This window comes from Scleropages formosus, chromosome 10, assembly GCF_900964775.1.
Source record: "Scleropages formosus chromosome 10, fSclFor1.1, whole genome shotgun sequence".
Lineage (NCBI taxonomy): Eukaryota > Metazoa > Chordata > Actinopteri > Osteoglossiformes > Osteoglossidae > Scleropages > Scleropages formosus.
In genome coordinates this window covers 19,164,786-19,191,778 of record NC_041815.1, presented here as the reverse complement: position 1 = coordinate 19,191,778, position 26,993 = coordinate 19,164,786, and the positions used below count along the sequence as shown (strand labels likewise).

At 44.7% G+C, this 26,993-nt stretch overlaps 3 protein-coding genes across 7 annotated transcripts in view; all 3 read left to right on the top strand.

Annotated features, from left to right (window-relative positions):
- map4k1 (mitogen-activated protein kinase kinase kinase kinase 1) overlaps positions 1-4,260 on the top strand; it is a 32,673-nt gene extending 28,413 nt beyond the window's left edge. For both annotated transcript variants that reach the window (XM_018742894.2, XM_018742896.2), the window contains exons 27-32: positions 903-1,006; positions 1,320-1,497; positions 2,198-2,266; positions 2,487-2,579; positions 2,874-3,000; positions 3,222-4,260. In XM_018742894.2, coding sequence (XP_018598410.1) covers positions 903-1,006; positions 1,320-1,497; positions 2,198-2,266; positions 2,487-2,579; positions 2,874-3,000; positions 3,222-3,318 — 668 coding nt within the window. In that variant the 3' untranslated portion in view covers positions 3,319-4,260. The remainder of the gene's footprint in view (positions 1-902; positions 1,007-1,319; positions 1,498-2,197; positions 2,267-2,486; positions 2,580-2,873; positions 3,001-3,221) is intronic.
- Positions 4,261-7,663: 3,403 nt separating this feature from the next.
- Positions 7,664-16,464, top strand: LOC108928672 (WD repeat-containing protein 20). 2 transcript variants are annotated; one of them, XM_029255224.1, is made up of 4 exons: positions 7,664-8,153; positions 10,096-10,278; positions 13,580-14,926; positions 15,031-16,464. In XM_029255224.1, the coding sequence occupies exons 1-4, from the start codon at positions 7,749-7,751 to the stop codon at positions 15,079-15,081; spliced, it is 1,986 nt and encodes a 661-aa protein (XP_029111057.1). In that variant the 5' UTR covers positions 7,664-7,748; the 3' UTR covers positions 15,082-16,464. The 2 variants fall into 2 exon arrangements, with proteins under 2 accessions (XP_029111057.1, XP_029111058.1); XM_029255225.1 differs by having other exon boundaries at positions 7,740-8,180.
- A 1,720-nt stretch (positions 16,465-18,184) lies between these two features.
- Positions 18,185-26,850, top strand: LOC108928614 (delta(14)-sterol reductase). 3 transcript variants are annotated; one of them, XM_018742616.2, is made up of 12 exons: positions 18,185-18,726; positions 19,043-19,093; positions 19,407-19,518; positions 19,679-19,866; positions 20,664-20,718; positions 21,561-21,758; positions 21,927-22,030; positions 22,136-22,255; positions 23,578-23,746; positions 24,293-24,373; positions 25,096-25,218; positions 26,153-26,850. In XM_018742616.2, the coding sequence occupies exons 2-12, from the start codon at positions 19,073-19,075 to the stop codon at positions 26,311-26,313; spliced, it is 1,332 nt and encodes a 443-aa protein (XP_018598132.2). In that variant the 5' UTR covers positions 18,185-18,726; positions 19,043-19,072; the 3' UTR covers positions 26,314-26,850. The 3 variants fall into 3 exon arrangements, with proteins under 3 accessions (XP_018598132.2, XP_018598133.2, XP_018598131.1); XM_018742617.2 differs by having other exon boundaries at positions 18,185-18,749; XM_018742615.1 differs by lacking the exons at positions 18,185-18,726; positions 19,043-19,093 and having other exon boundaries at positions 19,451-19,866.
- Positions 26,851-26,993: the final 143 nt, after the last annotated feature.

Here is a 26,993-nt window from a genome sequence, read left to right as displayed (position 1 = left end):
ACCTGCCTGGGGCTGTTTACAAGGAGGAACTCCAGAGCAGGAGAGACACCAAGAAATTTGTTTCCAGAGACAAATGGTTCCAGAGCATATGTGTAGAGCTAAAACCAAGCAAATCAAGCTAGTACGTTTCAACCTCCTATATCAGTTCAGGCTCCTTCCTTGTTGTTGTATGTGCCCACAGCCAGTTTTCATTGCCAAGGTTTAGTCTAAGTTCATGCCACTCATGCCTGCCACTTGACTAACATTGTACCTGAGGTCCACCCTTCACTTAGCAGGTGATGAGCCCAAAAGATGGCTCCACATCTTCTTTTTTCTTTAGTTTGACAAAGCTATGTGGGTTGCCTGGTGGCCAACAGGTGCTCACACCCAAATGCCACCCCCAGGCATGGTTATAGGGGTGGGTCTTGGGACAACCTACTCCAGGCACAGTACACTTGGTTTTTTAAGTGTGCTCAAGCAGATCTTTGTGGAACATTCTTTATCTAAACGCTCCCCAAAACCTGTTCATCAAAGGAGACCCTAACAGAACCACAAGGCTTCAGACAACTTTGCTCTGAGGTTTATTGAGACACAAAAGCCCCACTGCAACACGAAGGTGATGGTCCATCGGTGGAGTGGTGTTTTGGATATATTTCAAAATTTACTTCACTAAGGCAACAGGCTGAGGCACAATGATAATCAGTACACTCTGCAGCCCATAACAGACCAGAACTTCCAACTCCTGAACTAAAGCCCGTGCATAATTTTTAATCCTCTACTATAAGTAATTAAACTCTACTTCAGCACATATTTACAGTACCTAGTATTTGAATACTAAGTTAATTGTGACTACAGGAAACACTGGCTCTTGCTCTCTGATTCTGTAATTCTGTATTTGTCTGTTCTCCCCTGCTTGCCTCCAGGTCAAAACAGTCAGCAAAGTTGCGTGTTCTTGTGCGGTGCTCTTGAGTCTAGCGTGGTCTTGCTACAGTGGTATGAGCCCATGCACAAGTTTATGCTCATCAAGGTCAGTGGCTCCTACTAGTCTTGTTTCATCTGTAAATTTAACCAATGACACATAGCTCCATCCACTAACAAAGAGCGCTATAAAACATCTCCGCTTGGCCCTAGCCACTGCCTAAAGGAAATTAAACCCATTGTTCATTTTGCAACATTACATAATGTTAGCTTAACACTTTATACTAATCCTACTATATTTTTGCCATTCCTGTTACACTTCACTTCAATCACTGGGCCTTCAGAACTCCATTCCGTATCCCACTTCTTCTCAGTACGACACAGACTTTTCCCTTAAGCGTGTGTGTGTGTGTGTTTCACAGCACTTTGACTTCCCACTGCCGAATCCACTGCGTGTGTTTGAGATGCTGGTAGTACCAGATCAAGAGTACCCGCTGGTGTGCATTGGGGTGACTAAAGGTCCTAATGCCAGCCAACCTGTGCAGCTGGAGAACATCAACCTGAACTCCAACACATCTTGGTTCACAGATACCGGATCAGGTAAAGACCAGTGCAGAAGGATCAGGCAAGACTACAAAAGCACATTGCTGAATATGAACAATAAAATGCAGGTGACACAGTTGCTTTGACTGACTAGGTAAAAACATACCATGATAAAAGTATACTTATAAATATAAGTATATACTGCCCTTATAATGGGGGGCAGAGTGGTGCAACGGGCTTGGCCTGCGCTTGCTCTCTTGTGGGTCTGGGGTTCAAGTCTTGCTTGGGGTGCCCTGTGATGGCCTGGCGTCCTGCCCTGGGGGTGTCCCTCCAGCCCCCTGCCCTGTGTTGCTGGGTTAAGCCCTGGCTTGCTGTGACCCCTGCTTGGCAGAAGCAGTTTCAGTGTGCATGTGCCCTTATAATTAATATAAAGTTTAAATGGCTTTAAAAGGAAACAAAATATTCAATTATAAGTAAAATATAATATATACAATGTAGAATTCTTAAACATGCTGCTGTATTGCTTTTTACAGTAATACAATGCTGTGAATACATACTGATGTCAATTTTGCTCTCAGGCTCCATTCACATACTAAATCTGAAAAAGTATCTTAGCTAATGTGATGTCAAAAAGCTGTAAAAGCAGAAAAAAACTGAAAGGAGGAAAATACCTTTTTGTGTACTTTCACTGGCCGTGCTGTCTTTTATGATATATAACGGCTTTTTCTCTCCCCATAAATGTGTGCAACTACCCCAGCGAACATCAGTCCCGACAGAGTACAGGTGAATCAGCTGGACTGCAGTACATTACTGGTGCTCATTGAGAGTAAGTACTGTTTATTTTTAAATATCAACTGCAATTATGCTTTGACCACATATTGAGCTTACCATTGTTTGCACCTATAACACTTTTTGTGTTACACACCCTGCATACAGACAAAATTATACAACTTTGGAAATGAGAGAAACATCCAAACGTGCGCGACAATAACAAGCAGCGTTTGGGTATTGAGGTGTCTGATGTACCCATGTGTTCCTTTCCACAGAGTCAGTACATATTGTTGACCTGGAAGGTGCACCGAAAAGCCAGAGACGACTGCAGTCTGAGACAAACTTCTCCTTTGCTGTGGAGGCAGTGGGTATGAGCAAGGGGAAAAGAATTATTGGGGGGAACAGACAAGACAAGGAAATACCATTTCAGAGATTACAGAACTTCACAGAACTTTGCAAGAATGATCAGGAGCTCAGTGCTCACCCTAGTCTCAACCACATAAGCAGGGATTGAGATGACACTCAAAATATGTGGACAGTTGTAGACAGGGCTATCCAAAACAGACCTAGAAGAGGTATCAGAGCATTGAAGGGTAAAAAGATTATGTTGGATCTGTAAAACATTCCTCACTGACACTGTCCTTCATTATCCGCATCTGCAGTGTTTTTTGAGAACACCTTGTTAGTCATGTGGCAACACGGATGGCAGCGAAGAGGGGAGTGCTTCTCCGACATCTTACAGGAGATCATAGACCCGAAGAAGACCTTCCGGCTGGTGGGATCTGACAGGTGCACGTGCAACACATATTGCCTCCATTGCTTCCAAGAGCTTTTGAAGAACCTTCCGCAGATACAGGACTAGCGTGAAGTCAAGACAGATATACACACAAAAATAAGAAACACATACTGGGATGACAAAATCAACACTAAGGAGGGCTTGGGGGATTGCATTTCATTGCATTGCATACGTGCTGAGTGTAGTGAAACGCTGTTGTATCACTTTCCTGCAGGATGGTTGTCATGGAAACGCGGCAATGCGAGGACCCATCAGGACTCAGTAACCTACACATTCTGGAAATTGCAGAGACCTTTGTCCCAGCAACCTGAGCTTAATTACGAGGACTGACATAACTGAGACAGACGTCATGAGCAGTGAATGATCCATAGCAGCCAGAACCCAATATTGTGTTACATCAGCACGCATGCAACCTCCACTGCTGCGATCAGCCCCTCTGAGAAGTCCTGCAGCAGGGTGTGGCTGAACATGTTCTCTTTTGTTCCGAAGTTCCTTCATTATTTTTCTGCTGTGTTTCCACAGCGAAACACAGGATGGACTGGTTGCTCAGACACACAGGGTAGCACAACCCCCATGCTGAACTGAACAGAATGATCTACATTACCAGACTTTCTTAAAACTACATGCCATGAACTCAAATGAGTTTTAACAACGGTAATAAAGATTGAGTCTAGCGTGGTGTTGCTACCAGTTTATCTAAATTTTTTCGTAATCTATCCTTCTATCTTCTAAAATCAGAAACACCATCACATTCAAATGCTGTTATGTAAATAAAGAAACTCTTTACTCCAGAGAGCCATAATTGCCTGCATCCTCAATAATAATGGGCTATCCAGCAGCTATCCAGGTAAGCGCAGACATATACACCCTGAAACAAATGCTGACACAAGTATCCAACAAAATAATATGAAATATTACTGTCTCCCTCACACTGGAGTCTACTTGGGGGTCATTCAAGAAAGCTTTTCAGAACCACCTGGGATTCTACTGAGTAAAAAAAAAATCCAAGGCTAGATAGCTATGTTAAACAAAAGAAAGCCACAAACTAATGAAGTTGCATCTTTATTTTTTTTTCCTAAGATTTTGCAGCATTGTCATTTGTGGTGTTTTCTCTGTTCTTCGGTCCAGTGTTGTATAAATTCCAAAAATGCGGTGTGAGTAAAAGGAACGGCACCGCTGTTCAATTTCACGTCAGGACATTACCCGGTTTTCATCAGATTGTTAGCTGGAAAGGAATATCCACACCGTTCTCGCCCAGCCTTGGAAAGCAATGAAAGATTGAAGCAGAATCCATTAGCAAAGGAGCACAGAATGTTGCCCAGGAAGTTCAGCTTTAATAAGGGTATGACTTTTCTGTGTAACGATGCCCTAGTGCATTATTACACATGGTTCTGGTCATCACTCTCTGGCACTGAATATCCTACTGGGAAATAATGTCATTGAAAAGGACTTCAAATCCCAGGAGTATGGCATTATTTTAAGTTATATTTTACGTTCAGGTAATTCTTTCAGCAGAATTGTTTTCTCCAGTGATGTTTTATACTAGATATCTGAAATGTAATTTTTTTCTTAGTCTATTTAATTTAGTAATATAACAAAATCGTGTCAGAAAGGCCCAGACAGAGTGAAAAGTCTCGATTTCAGTTGTGATTTAATAGTCTGGCAATAACTTTGGGAATGTGAACTTTTCTATAAATAATTTATGCTGCATTATTTTTATGAAATGGGTGGTGTTGCCAAAGTGCTTCGTGTGTGTGTTTGAATCCAGCCCCGGCTCTGTCTGCGTGGAGTTTTGATGTTCTCACAGTCTTCATGGTGTTTCCTGTGGTCAGTCTAGTACTGAAGAGTGTGACTGTGTAAACATGCGAGTGGGTGCCCTGCAACGGTGGGGTCTTCCATCCAGGTATTAACCTGCTTTGAGCCCTGTGTTTCTTTGTGCTTCCATGTGCTTACCTCTGCTTTACTCTTTTCTTTTGCATCCTGGGCTCTGGATCCACTGTCATCTAATGTAGCAAAACCCAGTGGTCTGTGAGCATCCCATTTCATTCAAAAGAATGTGCTCACATGTACATGTAAAATTGCCACCTCCACTTTGCCTGCTTATAAATCAACTTCTGCATAAGTGACCAATTTCATATCGCTCTCCCACCGAGGATGATGAACAGCATGCGTTTGGGTCGAAGCACATTGATCAGTCTAGAAGTAACACAGTGGAACATAACACTTCTTGGACTAATTTAATAATATAATAAAACTGTGTGATGCTTGAACTGAAAATGAAGGTTTTATAGTTTCTTTTCTGAAAACAAAATGCAAAGTTTAAATGCATATTTGATTTTAAAAGTTTATATTAAAGTGTTCAGATTTTGGGGGGCGCGGTGGTGCAGTGGGTTGGACTGGGTCCTGCTCTCCGGTGGGTCTGGGGTTTGAGTCCTGCTTGGGGTGCCTTGCAACAGACTGGCGTCCCGTCCTGGGTGTGTCCCCTCCCCCTCCAGCCTTGTGCCCTGTGTTGCCAGGTTAGGCTCTGGCTCCCTGCGACCCTGAATGGGACAAGTGGTTCAGAAAGTGTGTGTGTGTGTGTGTGTGTGTGTGTGTGTGTTTGTTCAGATTTTGTGCAATAATTGGGAGTCAGTCAAAGAAGGTTTTCTTTTGACCAGAGACATTGTGAGATGCTTGTGTTGATCAGTTACTTTTCTCACAGATATGGCTCATCTCACACACACACACACACACACACACACACACACACACACACACACACACACACACTGTCTGAAACCGCTTGTCCTGAGCAGGGTCGTGGCAAACCGGATCCTAACCCAGCAACACAGGGCACAAGGCTGGAGGGGGAGGGAACACACCCAGGACGGGATGCCAGTCCACCGCAAAGCATCCCAAGCAGGACTCAAACCCCAGACCCACCACACCCACCCAGCACTAACCCTAACCCGGTCAAGCCCACTGCATCACCACACCCCCGTAGCTGGTCTCAGATCAGAATAATTCCCATCATGTCTGTAATTGTGTAGATAGTAAAATGGGGCCTGAGTTGGTTTAGATATACTGTGCTGCTTGTGGACCTGGGAAGAGAGTCTTGTACAAACATGGCAAGGTGTGTGCCATTAGGAACAAGACACGATATTAGGTTGTGGTCACATCTTTCTGAGACAAATCTGTATTTGTGTATGGCCTGCTGGAACATTCACCTGAAGTAAAATCTTACACCCATTTCACTAACACACAAAAGTATACTAGTCCATGCACAAGTATTAATCATACTCAAAGTTACTAGGAAGGTCATGCATGCAAAAATAGTAGCCCAGTACCACAGTCATGGGCAGAATGGCAATTCTGTACAACTTGTTGAACCATGAAGCAGCAAAAGAGCATGATGGGTTCATCTCCTGTGAGCTGAGAACAAGATGAGGTTCCATTGCACCTGCAGTCACCAAAACTGGATGATTCTAGAGATGGCAAGATCAAAAACTGGCATGAAAAGAATGAATCCGATTTCTGTCTGGTGTCAAAGAACGAAGGTGGTGTAAAGGATTTGGGTTTTTAGTACAACTGAGCATTGCTTGAATGCCACCAAGTTCCAAATCATTGTAACTCACCAGGTCCATCCCTTCATGGCCAATCCAGGCTTTCTCAAATTGATAAATCTAGCAGGATAATGGTACGAGGCACACATCATCTCCAGATTCATACTCTCATGGATGCAAGACAGTCCCACTCGGTACTACCTAGGAGTCCCTAATAAACCACCCGGTGAGTGTATGTTCACTTTACAAATTACCTAGAGATAACTGTCCTCTAATAGTGCATTGAAGCCCCAATCACACTTTCATTCACTACTGATCTTCCTTGCAAGCCTCACTAGCAACATGGGAACCAGCCAGAGAAGAAAGGCTTCAAAATCATTGCCATGGAGATAAGGGTTCACAAAGCCAATAGCTTTGGCAATGCGTTGTGCACGTTCCACAAAAAGGATGTGAAAAGCACTTCTCAGACAGGAGCACGCAGCGAATGGGAGCACAAACAAGGCAGTAGACGGTGGCATTTGAACAAGAACTTATGAGAAAGACAGCCTGCAATGGCAAAAGTATGTTCAATGCGGCTTATGTCAATGAGAGTAGCTACTGGAATGAGCTGCTTTATTAATATTTTTATTGACTCTCTGACTTATCTGACTCCAATGTCTTAAGTAACAAAGTGTTGGATAATCAGCTTAACACTGATTTACCCCTTACAGCAGGATAATTTTACTGTATCAGATCAGTGTAGGTACCTTCACGGATGGATGGTTAGAGCAGGAGCAGAATGGTAAGGTGACGTCACTAACCACTACGCCACCTGCTGCCCCTTTAGGAGGTATGGGAAAGAAAGAAAGAAAGAAAGAAAGAAAGAAATAAGGCCAACGCGAACATGCTCCGCCGCGCAGCGCTCTACTACGTGTCGTCACGGGGTGCGCGCGGGGCGCCGCGAGCCGGTGATGCTCGAGAGCACAACTCGGCGAATGAGAGGCTCGTGAAGCTGCTCTCCGATGGCGCCGGACCAGCTCAGCATCAGCCTCAGCCTCTCGTCATTTGGGGAGCACCTGCACCGTTTTTTTCTTTTTCTTTTTCTTTCGGAGGGGGCCGGACGCTCGCCCCCCCCACTGTGGCCGCTGTAGTTTTTTTTGATCATTATTTCCAGGTCAGGGTCCCGGCTTCCTGTGCGCCAGGGCTTGTTTGTATTAAAGATGGCCGGTGATGGAGGCGCCCTGAAGGATGTCAATGAGATTAAGTCGCAGTTCCGGACCAGGGAGGGTTTCTACAAGCTCGTCACCCTTTCGGACTCGCAGCAGCGGGGCGGGATCCCGCGGGGGCTCTCGGCGGGCGCGGCCGTGGCTCCCGGGGCCGCTGCGGGCGCGCTCCCGGGCGGAGGCGGCGGAGGGCCGGCGCAGGGGCCCGGCGCTGCCTCTTCTTCCTCGGCCACCGCGGCCACGGCCGGCGCCGCCAGCTCGTCGTCCCCGGGCGGCTTCCTGCCCCCGGTGCGCGTGTCCATGGTGAAGCTGCAGCCGGAGGACCCGAGCGAGGAGTCGGAGCGCGTGTGTTTCAACATCGGCAGGGAGCTCTACTTCTACACGTACACGAACATCAAGAAGGTAACGCGCGGCGAGGCGGACAGAGAGGTGTGTGTGAGCAGCCGGTGTATGTATTATATGAATGAATGAATGAATGATTGAATGAATGAATGAATGAATGATGATGTGTGTCCGTGTCATTCACATACCAGGTCCAGCATATGACTGCAGTGTCAAAATTATTTAGAGATGATTCAGCATACAGCGCCGTGTGTGAGTGAGAGAGAGAGAGAGAGAGAGAGAGAGATGCCCATGGGTACATGACCCACTTGATCTGATCTCAGATCTGCTTAGAAGTCCCAGGGATTTTACGCCCTTTTCTACCTAAATGACAACCAGCTGGTGCTGCTGGGGACTCAGCCCACACTAACCACTTCCCAGAGCAAGTTGTTAACTGTTTCTAGGCCGTGGACCCCCCTCTAATTATCAGAGGAAAGCCAAGGACGTGAAATTTGATCCCCTGCAAGCACGTCTGGGCCAGCAAGCGGTGTAGCGGTTAGAGCTGCCGCCCGTGGACTCGGAGGCCGCTGGTTGGAATCCCGCTTACCGCTCTAGTTGCCTTGAGCACGGGACGTACCCTGAATTGTTCCGGTAAAAATTACCCACCCAGCTGCGTAAATCGGTAAATAACTGTAAGTAGCTTAACATTGTAAATAACTTTGGAGAAATATAGTAATACCATAGTAATATTTTTAACTTCTATTTTAAGACTTATTTTCAAAGAAAGCTCAGTTTTAAAAGCCCTGAACTACATCATGTGACAAAAAGGATCCTGCCCTGTGTCCAGGCGATGATGTCCATCGTCCTGTGACCCAAGAACCCACCCCCCCAGTGACATTTACATTACATTTATTCATTTAGCTGATGCTTTTCTCCAAAGCGACTTACAACGTTGATCTGTTTACAGTTATTTACCTGTTTATACAGCTAGGTAATTCTGCTGGAGTAGTTCAGGGTAAGTACCTTGCTCAACAACCAGATGTGAGATTCAAACCTGCAACCTTTGGGTCCAAGGGCAGCGGCTCTAACCGCTACCCTACCAGCTGTCCAGCAGTAGGTCACTAGCAGTGAACGAAATAGTCCTCAGATGTGTCCATTACACCGTGACGCTGACAAAAACATCTTTACCCTTACAGTTTATTTAACAGCCTTATTTCATCTGTTTCAAAGAGTTTTTCATCAAATATGCAAAAGGTAGGAGTTGCTTTGCATAGGTTGTATGAAAGATGTATGTTGTGTTACACGCACACCAACCAATACGCTCCATAAATAATATATGTTATGGAGAGCAGGGAAGCTGTATTTAGGCATGCAGAGTGGCTCTACTGCTGGGTGTGCATCCAAAGTCTGTCTGACCTGTGATGGTTAGTGGCTTTCCAGCTGTTCCACCTCTGCTCTTTCTGCAGTTTTACTGCCAAAACCGTGCTACATTTGTGTCGTGAACCTGCAGCGGTGAAGCTACACGTTGGTTTGGCCAGCATCTTCTTGGAAGCTGGAAGTGTGTGTGGCCTTAAACGTATTTGTCCCCTACAAACTTTCCAATAATAATTTTTTTTTTTCTTTTTCCATTTAGTTGATGCCCTTTTTTTGCAAAGCTGCTTATAGTGTTAATGTTTGTGCACTGCGCTACTTAGGATTATTACTGTATCAATTCGGGGCAGGTACCTTGACCAAGGGCACCATAGCGGGAGGCTATGGTCCTTCAGTTGCAAGGTGATAGATCTGCTATGCTTCCTTCTGCCTCTAAATATCCCCAAAGTGCACACATTGAGTCTAATGCAGGGTTAGTGGGTATATACATGCCTAAGGGTTCAAAATGTCCTATTTTTTGTCTTTGTTCAGTCAAATACTGACTGAGGAGGTGAACAACACCTCTGAGTGGTCTACGAAGGGACGCAGTAGGAGAAAGCCGTTATTGTGGCAGTCATGTCAAATGTCTTGCTCCTTCTCTTTCTTGGTGCAGGCCGTGGACCTCAGCAAGCCAATCGACAAACGCATCTACAAGGGCACTCAGCCCACCTGCCACGACTTCAACCAGTACTCGGCAACCACCGACAGTGTCTCCCTCATTGTGGGCTTCTCTGCTGGCCAGGTTCAGTACCTGGACCCCATCAAGAAGGAGACTAGCAAGCTCTTCAACGAGGAGGTTTGTGAAGGAATGCCATTTTGACTGCGAGAGTAAACCATCTTTCGGTCATCGCTTATTGCCATGCGTGTGCACATGCTCTTCTTTACATTTATTCATTTAGCTGACGCTTTTCTCCAAAGCGACTTACAACGTTAAGGTATTTATAATTATTTACCCAGGTAAATAATTGATTTTGACAGGTAGCTTTAATATTTGATTTAAATCTCTCAATAGAAGGATGAAACACCTTTGAAACCTCCTGCTACAAATGTGCTACCTACTAATTTATGAAATTATCTGAGTAGTTCATCAATAACGGTGTATGGAACATTTATTCCAAATTTCAAGGTGGTATCTGATATTCTTTAAAAATACCCTTTCTGTGATTGAGTGACGGGGCCTGTAATATTGATAGTGATGATCTAGGATTCTCCAGTTTTATACACCACGCTGTCACAGTCTCTGAGTTTCAATAATATTTGTGACATCCATCCATTATCAGCTTGTCCAGTACAGGGTCCTGGTGGTCTGGAGCCTTTTCTGGAACCATAAGGTGTGAGGCAGCATAGACCAGGGGCGAGATGTCAGTCCACTGCAGGGCAATCGCACGCACACTTGTTCGCATCTCAAACCACAGCCCAGGCACTGTGAGGCACCACAGCTACCCACTGCAATACTCTGCCGCCCTTCATCTTTAACAGCAAATAGTTAAAATGGTTAAATGGCAAAAGCTCCCTCACTTAATGGACACAGAGCAGATGAAAACCCACTCATGCATATAATACACAATAATAAGCACCACAGCTGCATGCCCATCAAAATTCACTCTAAAAAGTGATGAGAGGTTTGGCAGCGATCTCATGCAGCTTGCATCTTTTTCCTCAGCTGCTCTTGAAGGTGAAGAAGACATTTGTACAGCTTGTCATAAAACTGATAACTGCTTCTTGAATGATTGATTAGGATGACTCAGCTGGTCTTTGCGCTTGTCGACTTGACAAAGATTGACAGTCAGTTTTCTGGACCAGTTTCAAAAAAATGCCTCAATCTCCTGTACAACAGAGGCAAGTGGGAGAGTGAAGCACCTAGGGGAAAAATAAAGGTTCTCCTTGGTTTCTGGCTGAGCCGTGGTGATCTCCCAGGGTACCCGCTAAACTTGGCGGCCGAAATCACGGCCTGAATCAGTAATGTGTCATTTGCTGAGTGTGACCTCTGAGACTCGACATCGTTTTCCGAATAACCGGGGCGTTGCCGCACCGCAGGAGAGCGCGTTGTTGGGAGGGTGTGCTCACGAAGAGAACGTATCGGCTGTCGTTTGCTTCCTGCCACGCAGGAGCTATCGCGGACGGGCCAGTTGCTGCGCGCACGCAGCTCGACACACCAAACATCTGGGGGGAGAGTGGAGAAATACGAAGACAAGTAACATCAAAAACAGTGTAATCTGTGCGTCATTTGACACAAATTTTGTACCCAGTAAACAATTGTTTCGCTTTGAAACGGAGCCTTTTACTGAAAGTGAAAATCGTGCAAATCCGAACTCGTTCCATCAATATATTATGCATGTGGAATTTCATAGATGATGGTCAAATGAGTGTGTATTGGAGAGAGTAGAAGGGATGGTTCTTTCTGTGTGAAGGAAGGAATAGTTCTGATTATATTTGAAAGGAGAGGAAGGGGGCAGGAAATGTCTCTAATGCAATGCGTGGATTGGTGCCTGAGATTTCCACAAGAGTAGAGGAGTTTGCAGAGGAACGCTTTAATATTTAAAGATGATTTTCCAGAACGCAGCATATTGGCTTAGTTTTATGTGGGTTAAGATCAGATACAAACAGCAGGTGACACAGATTTGGCACGGGCTTGTGCCACCCACCGAAACATGAGGCTCTAGGTACCTGGAGCTAATAAACTGAATTTGTCCAATTAGTAGTGATGCCGCCCCACACCTGCCACCACTTTACAGTCCAGCTGTTCCAGCGTGTCGCCTTGTGTGGTGTAAGTGCGGTGCCAGTGCTCCTGGGGCATGTCTTTCTCTTGCAAAGCAGAGCTCATGGACCCAACAAGATGTTGGTCTTTTTATGTCTCTTAAATTATGAGTCATTTTAATTAAATAAGTGTGTTGTCCTGGCTACCCAAGCAGCTTGGCATTTGATAGTTTCCTGCTACCAAGAAAGCAGTCACATGTGCCCCTTGACAATGGGTCAGATGGGTCTCCTCCAGCTTAGTTTCACACTCGAGCTATAAGGAGGTGCCAGTCTGAATGCCCAGAGTCCCTACTGTTGTACTCTTGAGAGAAGTGCTTAACGCAATGATCTTTTGGACAAATACAATGCCATATTAAAGCATTGCTAAGGGGCATAGACGTACACTAAGTATGCCAGTGCACATCCTTCTAAGGCGGTTCAGTAGGTATTTTGGGGACGTGATGAACAGTACGCCATAGGTCTACTTCTGCTCTGAGGGAGTGGCACTGGCTGTAAGAATAGGAGGAATTTCACAAAATGTTGCCATGGCGTCGATTTCTCTTATTGTCCGTGACATTAAATGATCAATGGCATTGGGGAACGCTGAACGAAAGTCCTTGGCAACTTTCCAACAATAGGTAGTTACGTCATGACAGATATTCGATTTTTGGCAGAGGGAATAAACTCTCCTGTCACACCATGTTTCCCACCGAGAAAAGCTGGAGGAGGAGCCCACTTAGCTCAAGGACAGTTTAAAGGCTGCCAAAAAGCATGCCAAATACAACACGTGTGTCTTATACAATACATCTTTTGTTCTAATTTCAAAGTCCGCATTGTTTTTATAATAACTTGTTATAATCGGCGTTTTGGATAAATACGACCATTTTAAAACTTTTGTCCCTGTTGAGTAAATTAATTGACAATGTTTTGTGTCTTTCGCATGTTTACCACAGTAAATCTGGCAAAAAAACAGAGCTGGACCCACAGGAATTTTCTCAGAACATGCCTAATGTTGACCAGTTCAGACTTTTTGACACTAATATGAAATGAAATCAAAATCTAAACTATAATGGAAGGCAATCAGTAAATACTTCTGGAGGAATCAGTTGTTGATATTATTAATATGAATACATAGTAAATATATTACAGTCTTTACCTTAAGTACGTAAGTGATTCTTGCAGAACAGTCTTCCTCCACAGTGAATGCCAAGTTTCAAGGTAATTAGAGTCAGAGTGTTGCCACAGTGACACTGATTTCTCATGGAATAACCCAAAAGCCAAACATAGTAACTCATTACATTTAAAACATCTCCAGTGCTTCCTTTAATCCTGTCTTCTCCTCGCTCTCCTAACCTTCCCAGAGGTTGATAGACAAGTCCAAGGTGACCTGCCTCAAATGGCTGCCAAAGTCTGAGAGCCTCTTCCTAGCCTCCCATGCCAGCGGCCACCTTTACCTGTACAACCTGGAGCACCCCTGTGGCACGGCAGCGCCCCAGTATTCCCTCCTGCGCCAGGGCGAAGGCTTCGCTGTTTATGCCTGCAAGACTAAAACGCCCCGCAACCCACTGCTGCGCTGGGCGGTGGGAGAAGGAGGGCTCAATGAGTTCGCCTTCTCTCCTGACGGGGTTCACGTGGCCTGCGTGGGCCAGGACGGGTGCCTGCGTGTCTTCCACTTCGACTCCATGGAGCTGCAGGGCGTCATGAAGAGCTACTTCGGGGGCCTTCTGTGCGTTTCCTGGAGCCCCGACGGCAAGTACCTGGTCACGGGCGGGGAGGACGACCTGGTCACTGTCTGGTCCTTTGCGGAGAGTCGCGTTGTGGCCAGAGGCCACGGGCACAAGTCCTGGGTCAACGTGGTGGCCTTCGACCCTTTCACCACCACCTTGGAGGAGGAGGAGCCGATGGAGCTCAGCGGCAGCGAGGAGGACCTGCAGGGGGCGGTGCACTTTGGACGGGTGCGCACCAGCAGCACCCTCTCCCGCCTCTCCAGACACAGCTCCAAGGGCAGGACACCTTCCGTCACATACCGCTTTGGCTCAGTGGGCCAGGACACCCAATTCTGCCTGTGGGACTTAACCGATGACGTGCTGTACCCCCGGCTTCCCCTGTCACGCGCGCTCACCAACACTTTCAGCACCACCATCCCGCCATCGGTCAGCGGAGGCAGTAACACCTTGGGCGGGAGCGGAGGAGGTGTTGCTGTGGAGGGCCACCTCCACCCCAGTCACCCTAGCCAGCCGCAGCCTCTGCCACGCTCCCTCTCCCGCTCAAACTCCCTGCCCCACCCTGCGGTAGCCAACGCCTCGAAGGGCCAGGGCGGCTCAGATGGGGGAGGGGGCGGCGGCGGCGGGACCGCTCCGTTCAGCATCGGGCGCTTCGCCACGCTGTCCCTACAGGAGCGCAAGTCGGACAAGCTGGCTGGGGGCGGTGGGGCAGGCGAGAAGGAGCACAAGCGCTACCACAGTCTGGGCAACATCAGCAAAAGCAACGACAAAATCAACGTGGCGCCTCGTAGCAGCCGCCTCGATGCGGCGAAGGTGCTGGGCACCACCGTGTGTCCCCGGATGCACGAGGTGCCCCTGCTGGAGCCGCTGGTGTGTAAGAAGATCGCTCACGAGCGGCTCACCGTCCTCGTCTTCATGGACGACTGCATCATCACAGCCTGCCAGGAGGGCCTCATCTGCACGTGGGCGCGGCCTGGGAAAGCGGTGAGTCTTTCGCCCTCCTGGTGGACCGACATCCTCGTCTGCTGCCGTCAACCTGTTAATCCTCCATTTCTCTCTCTCTGTCTCTTTGTCTTCCGCATCCGCAGCAAAACTTGACAGCACAGAACGGGAACTCCCCGAGCGGCACAGTCGTATAGTTGTAGGTGGAACTTTGCGTGCGGCGGGCGAAGGACGCGGAACTCTCCTTGACAGCCCAGTCAGCCGTGCCGTCACCGCAGTATTGCATCCTGTCCATGTCATTCCGTGTCTCCTGCGCCTTTTTATTGCTCCTTCAGTGCCTCGGAAAAACGACAGGACAAACGCGGACAGCTGTTCTCTCCCGGGGCCGTGGAGAACTCCTCCTCCTGTTATTCCTTTGAAGCACCAGAAAACCCACAAATGTTGTATTTTATTTATTTTAACCCAACAGACTCTAGTATTTATATTGTACATATTCAGAATACCCTATAAATACAGATGACTAGATGTATCAAAATACTACGTCAAAGAGGAAAAAAGTATTTAATATATGAAGATATATATATATATATATATTGTATATAGCAGCACAGTTAAATGGAATGTTTGCGCTTAAGGAAGTGAAACCGTTATGTTTGTGTGTTATACTCCTGAAACTGTCATGTCCATTAAAGCGAACATGTAATCCGTGTCTGAGAGCTGTGAATTCTGGATTCCAAGCATGATACTCCGATGCACAAAGATGCGATGTACAAAGTAAGCTTCTCTTGACTGCTATGCTCATATAAAGGGACCTGAAGTTCTCCTGGGAAGATGTTCCACTTTTTTTTTTTTTTTTTTTTTTTTTAATGCATACAGCTATATACTGTGAAACAGCACACGTGGAACGCTGTAGATTCTGATATACTTTTCACTTGTATTGTGACAGCATTTTCTCCTGAACAGTTCTGCATTTGAATGGTTGAATTTAGACAAGTGGAAGTGCGAGGCCATTGCAGCAGCCGCTTTGTGCTCTTCGAAGGTGTGTTTCATTCAGTCACACTCCAGTTTTCTGGATACCTGTGTACCTGTGCTGCTGTTGCTGATGCTGTTGAATGGCCCACCCAGCACCAGTGTTCATGTCCTCTACGGGAAGACGGAGAAGGCCGACGGTGCAGCGCAGCGTTGAAGAGACTCCGACTTACCAGGTCGACACAGATGTGCGAAAGGGACTAAAATCAAGCTCTTCCTGTTTTGTAAGTTGAAGAAACAAGAACCACCGCTGTGTTCCAACCCAAACACTTCGATGCACATATGCGTGGCCATTTCTGTAAAGTTTCACCATTCTGTTGCCTTGTTGATGAGTAGAGGAAAGGAGAGTCACCAGTCTGTATCTGATGGAAAATAACTGGCCCGTGTCTTGAATTTCCCATTATGACGGTATACGACATCCATAGCATGTGATTGTTTTTGTTTCTCTTGCAGTGTGTTTCTAATTCTCAATAGCACTAATGCCTGAAATGAAATGTGGCAAATATTTTAAGTTTGTATTTCAAGAACTGTTATTAAAACTGTAAACTCTGATCCCACGTATTATTCTGTGGTAAAATCAAGCGCGTTAATTTCAGCAGGCCCAGCACGTAGGGTCCTGCTTTGCAGACTGCTCTTGTAACCATAACCCCCTCTCTGTTTGCGCTTCTTCCGGCTGAATGCAGATAAGTTTATTCCCTTTTGTCCAACTATCCTAAATAATCTTTAATTGGAAGTGCAAGGTTAAAGTGCTGTGAGTCTGGAGAGTCTGATAGTCATTCGTTTTTACCCCCCATCTTTTCATACCAGAGAAATTAATGAAAGTCTTCGTTGCCTGACGGTGTAAAAGCAATAGAGTTGAAACTAATTAAAATGCCTCCAGTGTTTACCATTTAAAAGAACCTGTACACTGCAGTAATTGAAAGTGTGATACCCGCCAAGTAAGAATGTTTATGAGCTCAGGTTCAGCGAGGAGCACGACTCTTTTGTTTTGTTGTTTTGGCCATTACTGTGGGGACCACATGTTCGTCCTGGAGAGAAAAGGTCCGTCGGCCTCTGCTGGAGCTCTTATTGAACAGTGCTCGAGTTTATTCCAAAGTTTTCTAACTTTTTTTATTCCTTCAAACATGTACAATTTTTGTTGGCTTGGTGATGATGATGATGATGATGACTCGTGATGATTCATGATAATGGCAGTGCTGTGGTGTGGAATATTGCCTTGTATTTGACCACTGAGAGTCTTGCTCTGGATGTCCGGCAGTCGGGGGGACCATTTTCTTACCATTCTGTTGCGTAAAGGTGCACACTAACAGCCTCCTGGTCTCCAACTCAGATAGAATAGAATAGAATAGACTTTATTGTCCCATTTCCAGGAAATTTGTCTTGGACAACCATGACACGGCCAGTGCACAACAGTGGACTCGCATAAAACAATACATATCATAACATAAAAGAAATAAGAAATAAAGCAATCATCAAAATACATTAAAAACCTACCTACTGTATAGCAATCTAAAATCTCAGTTTTGGAATTCTCTATTCAATAATTTAACTGCAGTTGGCACAAAAGAATTTTTATAATGATTTGATTTACACATCAAAATCCTAAATCGTCTCCCTGAGGGTAACATGTTAAAGTTCTCATGTAGAATATGTGTATCATCAGCAGCAATTTTTCTAGCTTGTTTTAAAATAGATCCCTCATACAACTCTTGTATGGGTTGTTTCTCTTCCGACCCTATAATTTTTAGAGCAGTATGTACCAGTCGTGCAAATTTCGATTTTGATTGGACAGTCAAGTTTCCATACCATGCTGTCATACCATATCTTATCAAGCTCTCAAAGACAGACTGATAAAACAGAAACAGAATCTTCTGGTTTACCCCAAATACTCTTAACCTTTGCAAAAAATGTAGTCTCTGCTGCAGTCTAGAACACAGACTGTTTATGTGAGAAGACCAACATAACAAATTATCTACAGTATATAAACACCCAAGTATTTATATGAAGAAACCTGTTCAATAATAATAATATTAAGATACCTGCATCTTAATGTGGCTCCTGAAAAGTCTGAATAGCACCTGGCAAATGGTGGTGATCTCAGATGATTTTTCAGTTTCTGGTGTGTCTTTGGGGGGCAGGGTGGCACAGCGGGTTGGACCAGGTCCTGCTCTCCGGTGGGTCTGGGGTTCAAGGCTTGCATGAAGTGCCTTGCGATGGACTGGCGTCCCGTCCTGGGTGTGTCCCCTCCTCCAGACTTATACCCTGTGTTGCCGGGTTAGGCTCCGGCTCTCTGCGACCCCGTATGGGATAAGTGGTTTCAGATGATGCGTGTGGTGTGTCTTTGGTAAGTGAGGTTAGATCAGTCTCTGGATCTCTGCACCTTGCAGGTTCAGTAGCTTTACTCACAAAGAAGCGTCTCACCACTGAATGATATTTATGTGCGTACATATTCAGTCCATATCAATTTTGGAAAATATAACAAGGTGAAGGGGCATGTTGATTTGACATTTCGTTCCCGTGGAGAACCTTGTGGAATTGTAACATCTGTAAACTGTCAGTTAATTTCATAATCGAGAATTGGCGCGAACGTGCCACGTGTGGCCTGTGGCGAAACGTCGAGCCTTTAGCAACGTCTTATTGCTTCAGCTCTCACATAATGTCCTAACGAATGAAATGCGTCGCCGTGGGAAATGGCAGCGTGACTTTGTGGGCACCTGCACGTCTCAGGAGTTCTTGTCCTTTGCTGCATTCGCCTTCAAGAAGCGTTCAAAACCGGTGTGCTCATAGGCACCGTCGCTCTTCCACCTGAACAGGTGAGCAGGGCGCTGAGTAACGTGTGCGTATCAGCATCTCTTTCTGTCACGAATCTTTTACGAGTTATTGGGTGCCTTTAATGTATACAGCTGTAAGCATGTTTCGCTGAAATTTGCTTTAAATTACACTAAGTAAATCTGTCGTATTTACTCCGGTATGTGTGCACTCCTGGTATCATAATTATTAAGATCCACATTAGATTTTGTGCCTTAAATAAGCAGCTACGTAACAGCACTGATATAACTTAACATAAATTTACATATAATATGTCCTCTGGTTTTATACCAGCATTTTAATGTTCTCGTTTATGTTCAGGAGCTAAAGAGAAGAAAAATTTCTGCTGCAATGGAAAACTCGGTGAACCCGGTGAGAGAAATTTAGTAATGTAAATTTTGCTTCAACTCATTGATCAGTTTGAATCCTCGTGTTTTAGCCTTTCTTTTAACGTGCGCTGCTGTGAACTCAGTCACAAATGAAATAATGCTGTTAAGTAATGGTGATTGGTTATTTGTCAATGAAAAACAATGGGATCGTGACGGTAGACGTTTACCCACTGTACTGTGAAAGGAAACAGAAGTTCTGTATAGCTCAATATTGCTCTTGTATTTCTAGAAAGTTCTTTGTGTAAAAACGTACTGCATTTAACTGCGTGAACCGGGCCTGTGCTTTGAAATCGTAGGCAAACGGACATTCGGTCCATCGTACTGTAAAGAGCAAGGAGAGAGCGGAAAGTGAGAGCAACGGCATCACCGCTTCCAGCCAAGAAGTGCATGAAACATGGAACAATGCCTGTGAGTTCGGTTCAACGTTCAACCTTTGACGACTCCGAGTCGCTGAATGGACATTCGGGTCAAGAGACGACGCCGAGAGGTCTCTCTCAGTTTCTGCTAATGCTGATTCTCTCTCGCGCCTTCGATCGACGTCCTCTCGTGTTTGTTTTTACGTTCTCAGATCTTCTCCTGCTCTGCATCTTTCTTCCTGCGTTGTTGCTTCTCGTCCTGGATGGATGCCGGGCTCCTGCAGAACCCTGGTTCTTTTCTGGGGCTGGAATGGCTCAGTTGTGGGACTGGGGGGCCCTGCAGCTGGTAGTGCTTTTTACTGTCCTCCAGGGGGCGCTATACTACCTTCCTTTTGGCAAGGTTAGTGAAAATGTTGACTTTCATTTATTTAGCTAAGGCTTTTCTCCAAAGCAACTCCCAACATTAAGTTACTTACCCATTTATACAGCCATCTTTAGTTTACTCAAGCAATTTTTAAGCAAGTTCCTTGAGCAAGGGTACTACAGCAGGGGAGGGGATTCGAGCCTGCGCCTTTCAGTGCTAAAGGCCGCAGTGCTAACCACTATACTACCAGCTTCCTCATGCTACTTTTCTCAGGGCCTCTTCGATGAGATTGTATTCTAAGATGGGGTAAACCTTCACCATCAAACCTGAGTCTAGATTGATTCCGTCTCAGTTCTTGCTCTATTCTAAATGGAACAGAATCCATGTGAAGGCAGAGCAAGAAGACAGGTCAAAAATGTGGCACAAACATAAGGTAACCTACAGCATGTGCTGAGGGAAAGGAGACGTGATGATCAGAACGAGGAAGCTTCTCTTTTACAAATTCTGCCCCGAGTGAAGTTTCCTCGGCAGAGGAAACGTCGGCACATGCCTGGGTAGGGATCGGTACGCCTGGCGGGGGAAGGAACCGTTCATTTTTATCTGCCCCTGGGACAGCGCTGCAAACAGATCTGCTGCGATGCCAAAACATGCATCATGGAACTATGCCTTCCTCTGTTGGGTTATGCATGTGATGAAAGGTTAATATGAATAAGAAAAAAATTTGTTTTAATTATTTGTATGGAAAGTACTTTGCAAAAGCATACATGCATGGGCAATGAAGGAAATGCAATGTTACCTCATTTGGTCTTTTTTTTTTCTCTTGCACACTTCAGGTGGCTGAAGGCAAAGTAGGACATGGTGGGACGTGCATAAAGTACTCCATGAACGGTAGGGTTTCCCATTTATAGCTGACGGTGTGCGCAGTGTACAGTACATCCCTACAGTATGATGTTTCATTCCCCTGACTGAAGCCGCTGTCTAACTCACCCCTGTGTGTGATATTCGGTTATTTATCGATTTAGCTGATGCTCTTCTACTTGCTCAGTAGTTGTGCAAGTGAACTCATGTCAAGAAACGAGCTTTTAAACCTGTATCAGTCTGGCTGTTCCCAAACGGTTGTCTAGGTTTCAAACAGATTCTTTATAGTTTACACTTTAAGTTGCTCAGCTCTCTGCTTATAACAGAAATGACACAACAAAACGACATGTTTCTTTTAAGCAATTAATATGAAAAGCTGTGACCTTCATACCATGTCAGCACAGAAGACATGTTCTAATAGAACATTATTTTAACTTCAGTTTTAACCTACTTATTTTCTTTTTCTCCACATTGATTTACAACACTAAGCTACTTATTGTTATTTACCCATTGACATAGCTTGGTCATTTTTAGTGGAGCAGTGCAGAGAATTTACCTTGCTCAAGGATACTACAGCCTAAGGTGGGACACACACACACACCATATGAAACCACTTGTCCCATACAGGGTCATGGGTAGCCAGAACCTAACCCGGCAACACAGGGCATAAGGCCAGAGGGGGAGGGGACACACCCAGGACAGGACAGGACAGGACACCAGTCCATCGCAAGGGGGACTCAAACCCCAGACCCACCGGAGAACAGGACCCGGTCAAACCCACTCTGCCACCGCACCCTCATGGGATATTCAGCTGATTGTATAGACTTCTCTCCTGGGTGTGAGCCTTCTGTCTGATCTGAGCTCTTCCACAGGCCTGCATGCCCTAGTAGTCACAGTGCTACTCGTAGCGGGGCTTTGGCACCACGGCTCATTTCAGGGGGCGGCAATCAGCAGTCGGGTCCCACAGCTGGTGACCGCCAGCACTGCCGTCGCCCTGGTGCTCAGCATAGCCGTGTACCTACGGTCCTTCACCGTCCTCCCTCAACAGCTTGTCAACTACGGGACCAAGGGTATGTGGTCACAGCAAAGCAGCACCCCATGTTACTTCCAATAGGAAGTGGTCTTAGACGGCTTGTAACCGATAAGCCGGAGCTCGCTTCTCCTTTCACGTTGTGCAAAATGGATTTCGTCAGCCGTTAACTGGTTTGTGTTGCATTCATTCATTATTTTTCTGCAAGGTAACTTCCTGCAGGAGTTTGCTCTGGGCAGAGAGATGGACCCATCGGTGGGTAAGGTTGACCTGAAGCAGTTCATGATGGTCAGAATTGGGTTCATTGGATGGGTAGGTGGCCATATCAGCAGGGTTTGTGGAATCTGTCTTTTGTGGCTCATTCCTGTTTCATGAGATGCTGTGTTTCTGTATTTCTGTTTTTGACTCACTACCCAGACTCTGGTGGACATCAGCTACCTGCTCGCAGAGATCGAGACAAAGGGGTGGCCTACTGTACCCCTGCTCATGGTGGTGACATTTCACTTAGTTTACATATTGGATTTCCTCATTGATGAGGTGAGAGCAGAGGAAATATGTGTTTGGGAATGTTCTCATTCCACAAGCCCCAGTAACGATCTGTGCACTGCCTCCTAAAGGAGTTTTTTTTTGGAATCCCCAAAGATTCTGACATGAGGCTGTCCCTCACATCTCATTTTATGGCAGGGCATGTATAACCCTTTGGGAATGGAGCAAACCATGCATAGTTTTTGCTTCAGCAAGATGTACCTTGAAATCCTTTCATTCTCTGATTAAGCCACACAACCCTTTTAATGTAATCTATAATGAATTTAGTCTGACTTCTTTGATACTGGGTTTAATCGTGAGAAAATCGGTCTCAAAGTGTTTTTAGGATGTATGTGTGAGACAGCTGATAGTGTAGTGGTTATCACTGTTGCCTTTCAATGAGGAAGTTGCTAGTTCAACTCCTATTTCCAGCTATAGTACACTTGAGCACAGTATTTACCTAAACTACTCCAACAAAATTGCCCAGCTCTACAAATGGGTAAATAGTTGTAAGTTGTCTGAAGAAAAGCCTCAGCTAAATGAATTAATGTATAGCCTGAATAAAATTATACAAGAACATTTCAGTGATCAACACAGACCCTCAGGTTATCAAACGAATGGCAGTGAAGCCTTAAATGCTATATTACTGGTTTAACTATATTTTTCACTAATCACTAAAGCTGCCGATAAACTACACACATGCACGCTGACTGAAACTGCTTGTCCCAAGCGGGGTCACGGCGAGCCGGAGCCTAACCCGGCAAAACGGGGCACAAGGCTGGGGGGGAGGACACACCCAGGACGGGACACCAGTCTGTCACAAGGCACCCCAAGCAGGACTTAAACCCCAGGCCCACCAGAAAACAGGCCCCGGCCAAAACTGTTGCGTCCTCTCCAATAAACTATAAGCTTCCTGAAAATAAATTACTGTTATTAGTCATTACAGGTGTTCAGATTTCATGTGATGGTGCATGTGCAAATAAATTAGTGTAAAATTCATAACTTGTATCACCGTTAGTGGCATCTACTAAACTATATTTGAAACTACGTTTTTGAAATGTGTTTTTTCTGGAGAGAAGTAATTGTTCACGAAATAGCAGTGATGCAATGTGAACTGAACGTGAGTACCGCGGTTTGTACAGCATGAGAAGGTACTGACTTCAACTTAATGACCGCAACAGTAGCCCATTTTTAATGCCCTTGCTACAGTTTAATGTTCTGGAACTTTCAATGTCTTTGGACGTGTGAAGGTTAAGTAATTTGAATGCAGAATTGGACGTATCTACTGCTTCAGCAGTCTTAAAGTTTATCATTATCAATGTTTCGTCCAATAGGATACAGTTTTGCCTACAAAAGAATACACAGAGGATGGGATCGGCTTTCTCATGATTCTTGGCGAGTATATATGGATTCCTTTCTACTCCAGCATGCCGATTTACTTTCTGCTTCACCGGCCAACTCAGATCAGCCCACTGTCAGCTGTCCTGATCTGCCTGATGTTTGGTGGGTTCACTCATTGTCTTTTATTCATGTTCTGTACAAGTATATCTTTTAACTTGTACTTGTATTGTATAGTTAACTGTTTATAGTATATGTATATTTGTTTATGCTTATTTTACACAGCACCGTGGTCCTGCGAGACACGACATTTCGTCCCACTGTATGTCCACACATGTAGTGGAATGACAATAAAGCTTGACTTGACTTGACTTGACTTTTAACTATATCTTTTGTAGCAATAGGTCCAAACATGGACCATGATCAGTAGGCGACAAATAATTGAAAAAAATTCCTTAATTTGTGAAGAAGACAGTCTGCGCTGCCCATATTGCTTTGGACATTCAGGACATACTTGACAACTGTAATATGTATACCAAAGATTATGTATTTTTTTGTTTTTGCTCTATTAATCTTGTGCTATCATGGCATACTGACTGAGTTGATGTTGCTTGCAAGTAACTGTCATTTTTGCTGTTAATTCGCCTGTAAGTAAAGGGTGTTTTTTGCTGTTCTTGACAAGTGAAAATCCTCTTTACTCTTTCCCTGCAGCATTTGGCTTTGTTACCTATTACATGTCCAATGAACAGAAGAGTGAGTTCCGTAAAAACCCAAACAATCCCTCTTTAGCTCGTAAGTATTCAGCTGACCTCATATCCACACACAGTAATGAGGAAGCAAGTACACCGGTTACTCATGATGTAAACGTTAGTTACCAATTCTTGACTGTACGAACTTTTTCCAGTTTAATTTTAATTCTGTTTTCTTCACGGATCTGATTACCAAAATTTATGTTGGTTGTGGAAGGAAATCAACCTGTGTTTCCACATCCATATTTCTAAGGAATGTAACCTATGAATACAGGGTACTCTGTAATATGAAGTTTTATTGGTTGCATAAGTAATGAAACTGAGTGGTTAGTTTGAAAAAGAAGTATTACAGTATTTTATTATTGCTTTGTGTGATTGTAACTTAGTGATAAAAATTACTTTGGATTTACCAACTGTTTTCCTATGACAAAATTTCTTTGTATGGCAAGGGGCCAGTGTACATTTCCTGAAACGTTTTGTCATTTTGGCATATGTGGCCATGCAACTCAGTTTGCTCCACTGCTCACTTTTTCCGTTCCGGGACATTGTATTTCTATTGATGATGACTGTAAAATGTAATATTTCTTTGTTAGAAGTCACCTTAATTTACTGGTTGCATTAAAATGAGGAACAGATATTAATTCCTTCAAGTATGATATAAAGACAAATGTTTCCAGGGAAATGTAGCTCATCATGTCAATCTACAGGAGTTTTCTTTCTCACATCAGTACCATCAGCAAAATGAATGCCTCTTCCCAAATGCAGACCTGGAGACTATTGCCAGCCCCTCTGGAAAGAAGCTGTTGGTGTCAGGCTGGTTTGGTTGGGTGCGTCACCCCAACTACCTTGGAGACATCATGATGACCCTGGCCTGGTGCCTGCCTTGTGGTGAGACACTGCACCTCTTTTCAACACAGTGCTTCTGCCCCATATGAGTGCTCTGTACAATGGTACAGCACTGACTGTATTTACTCCTTTTACCAGCTTGGCATAATGCATCAACCAATATTTTGTCCACCTCTTCAAATTTCCATTACACGATATTTCCCATTTCCAACAATTTCTGCTCTGAAGCACTTACATTTATGTTATTTCATTTAACAGATGCTTTTCTGTAAAGCAACTTCTAATGAACACTATGTAGCATTTTTTAGCTCACACACCTTATTCGCTGTGGTGACTTACACTGCTAGATACACTACTTACACTGGGTCACTCATCTATACATCAGGGGAACACACTCTCTCTCTGCCACTCACACACTATGTGGAACCTGAGCAGCATGTCTTTGGACTGTGGGAGGAAACCAGAGCATCCACAGGAAACCCACAGAGACAACATGCAAACTCCACACAGACTGAGCAGGAATCGAACCCACATCCTCTTACACCACTGAGGCACTATGAGACAGAAGCGCTACTCGCTGTGCCCCTGTGCCATCCCACTCAGTACTCTCCTGTGCTTTCTTATTAATCTTAAAGTACTCAGTCTGTTGTGCATGTTGCTGTAATTTTCTTTCCAAATAATTTTTGGGATTACACCTTGCTCACATATAAGTTATTTTATTTTTATCTTAATGTGTTTATAAAACAGGCAGTTTTATGGCTAGAATTCCTTTGTCATTTTTAATATTTCGTTGCCTTGCTGACACTCGTCCAAAGTGTCAAGGATACTCAAGAATGAATGTTTGTTAGTTCCCCATGTCCTGGTAGTTCTGATTGAGTATATATGGTGTAGGGAACTTGTTCAAGAGCTTTGATGATTGATCTCTTTGTCAAAAATGACCTGCTTGAAGGCTGTTCCTGATCTCCTCTCTAACCAGGGTTCACCAGCTTCCTCCCATACCTGCCCGCCCTCCAATGCACCAACCTGCTGCGTTTAAGGGCTGCGGAGATTGAGGAGGCATGCAGGAAGAGGCATCGCGAGGCCTGGCAGGAGTACTGCCGCCGTGTGCCGTACCAACTGGTGCCATATGTGTACTGAGCTCCAGTAGAGCACTGTGGACTTCCAGCGGTTTATGCCAAACAATTGCTTTTGATGTGACCTTAATCGCAACCACAAAAATGGGTTTTGCATTTTATTATTTTTCATTAATGTGTGGGAGGCATGTAAGAATTTCATTTTACTATGTACGAATCACAAATTTGATCTTGGATACACAGTACACTCTTCCAAAATGTCTAGTAATGAGCCATGCAATTATCTCTTCATTATTTTATGTGGTTTTTTAATCACAGAAAATTGTTTTACTTCTCTTTTCTTTCCAGTCTCGGTATTTCTCAGCCCTGGTTCTTCACTACCTCTGCCTAGGCTGTGTTATATGTATTCTTTTAGAAATACTTCAGGAGTATTCAACATGATAAGAGGTGTGGCTTACATTTTTCTTTAAATTAATAATACACCAGTAACGATTAAGCAATTTAACTTTTCCAGTTGCATGATGATAAATCAAACAATTACATGTTACCCAGAATCCAGCTATGTACAATAAACATTTTCCCGCTCAGACACAAAGTAACGCGGGTCATTACTTATATACATACATACATATATATATATATATATATATTTTGCAAGTCTTAATGTAGAATTACATCACACTTCCTGTCTGAACTCGCAATAACCGGAAGTTGTAGACAAAGGACCTCTTTCGAAAACTGAGC

Bases quoted from the DNA above. Each gene is read 5' to 3' on its own strand.
- LOC108928672 (XM_029255225.1), top strand. From the start codon at position 7,749: ATGGCCGGTGATGGAGGCGCCCTGAAGGATGTCAATGAGATTAAGTCG. The intron at 10,279-13,579 runs GTTTGTGAAGGA...TAACCTTCCCAG, and splicing joins GCAAGCTCTTCAACGAGGAG to AGGTTGATAGACAAGTCCAA. The intron at 14,927-15,030 runs GTGAGTCTTTCG...CCGCATCCGCAG, and splicing joins GGGCGCGGCCTGGGAAAGCG to CAAAACTTGACAGCACAGAA.
- LOC108928614 (XM_018742615.1), top strand. From the start codon at position 19,498: ATGAAACATGGAACAATGCCTGTGAGTTCGGTTCAACGTTCAACCTTT. The intron at 22,256-23,577 runs GTGAGAGCAGAG...TTCGTCCAATAG, and splicing joins TGGATTTCCTCATTGATGAG to GATACAGTTTTGCCTACAAA. The intron at 23,747-24,292 runs GTGGGTTCACTC...CTTTCCCTGCAG, and splicing joins CCTGATCTGCCTGATGTTTG to CATTTGGCTTTGTTACCTAT.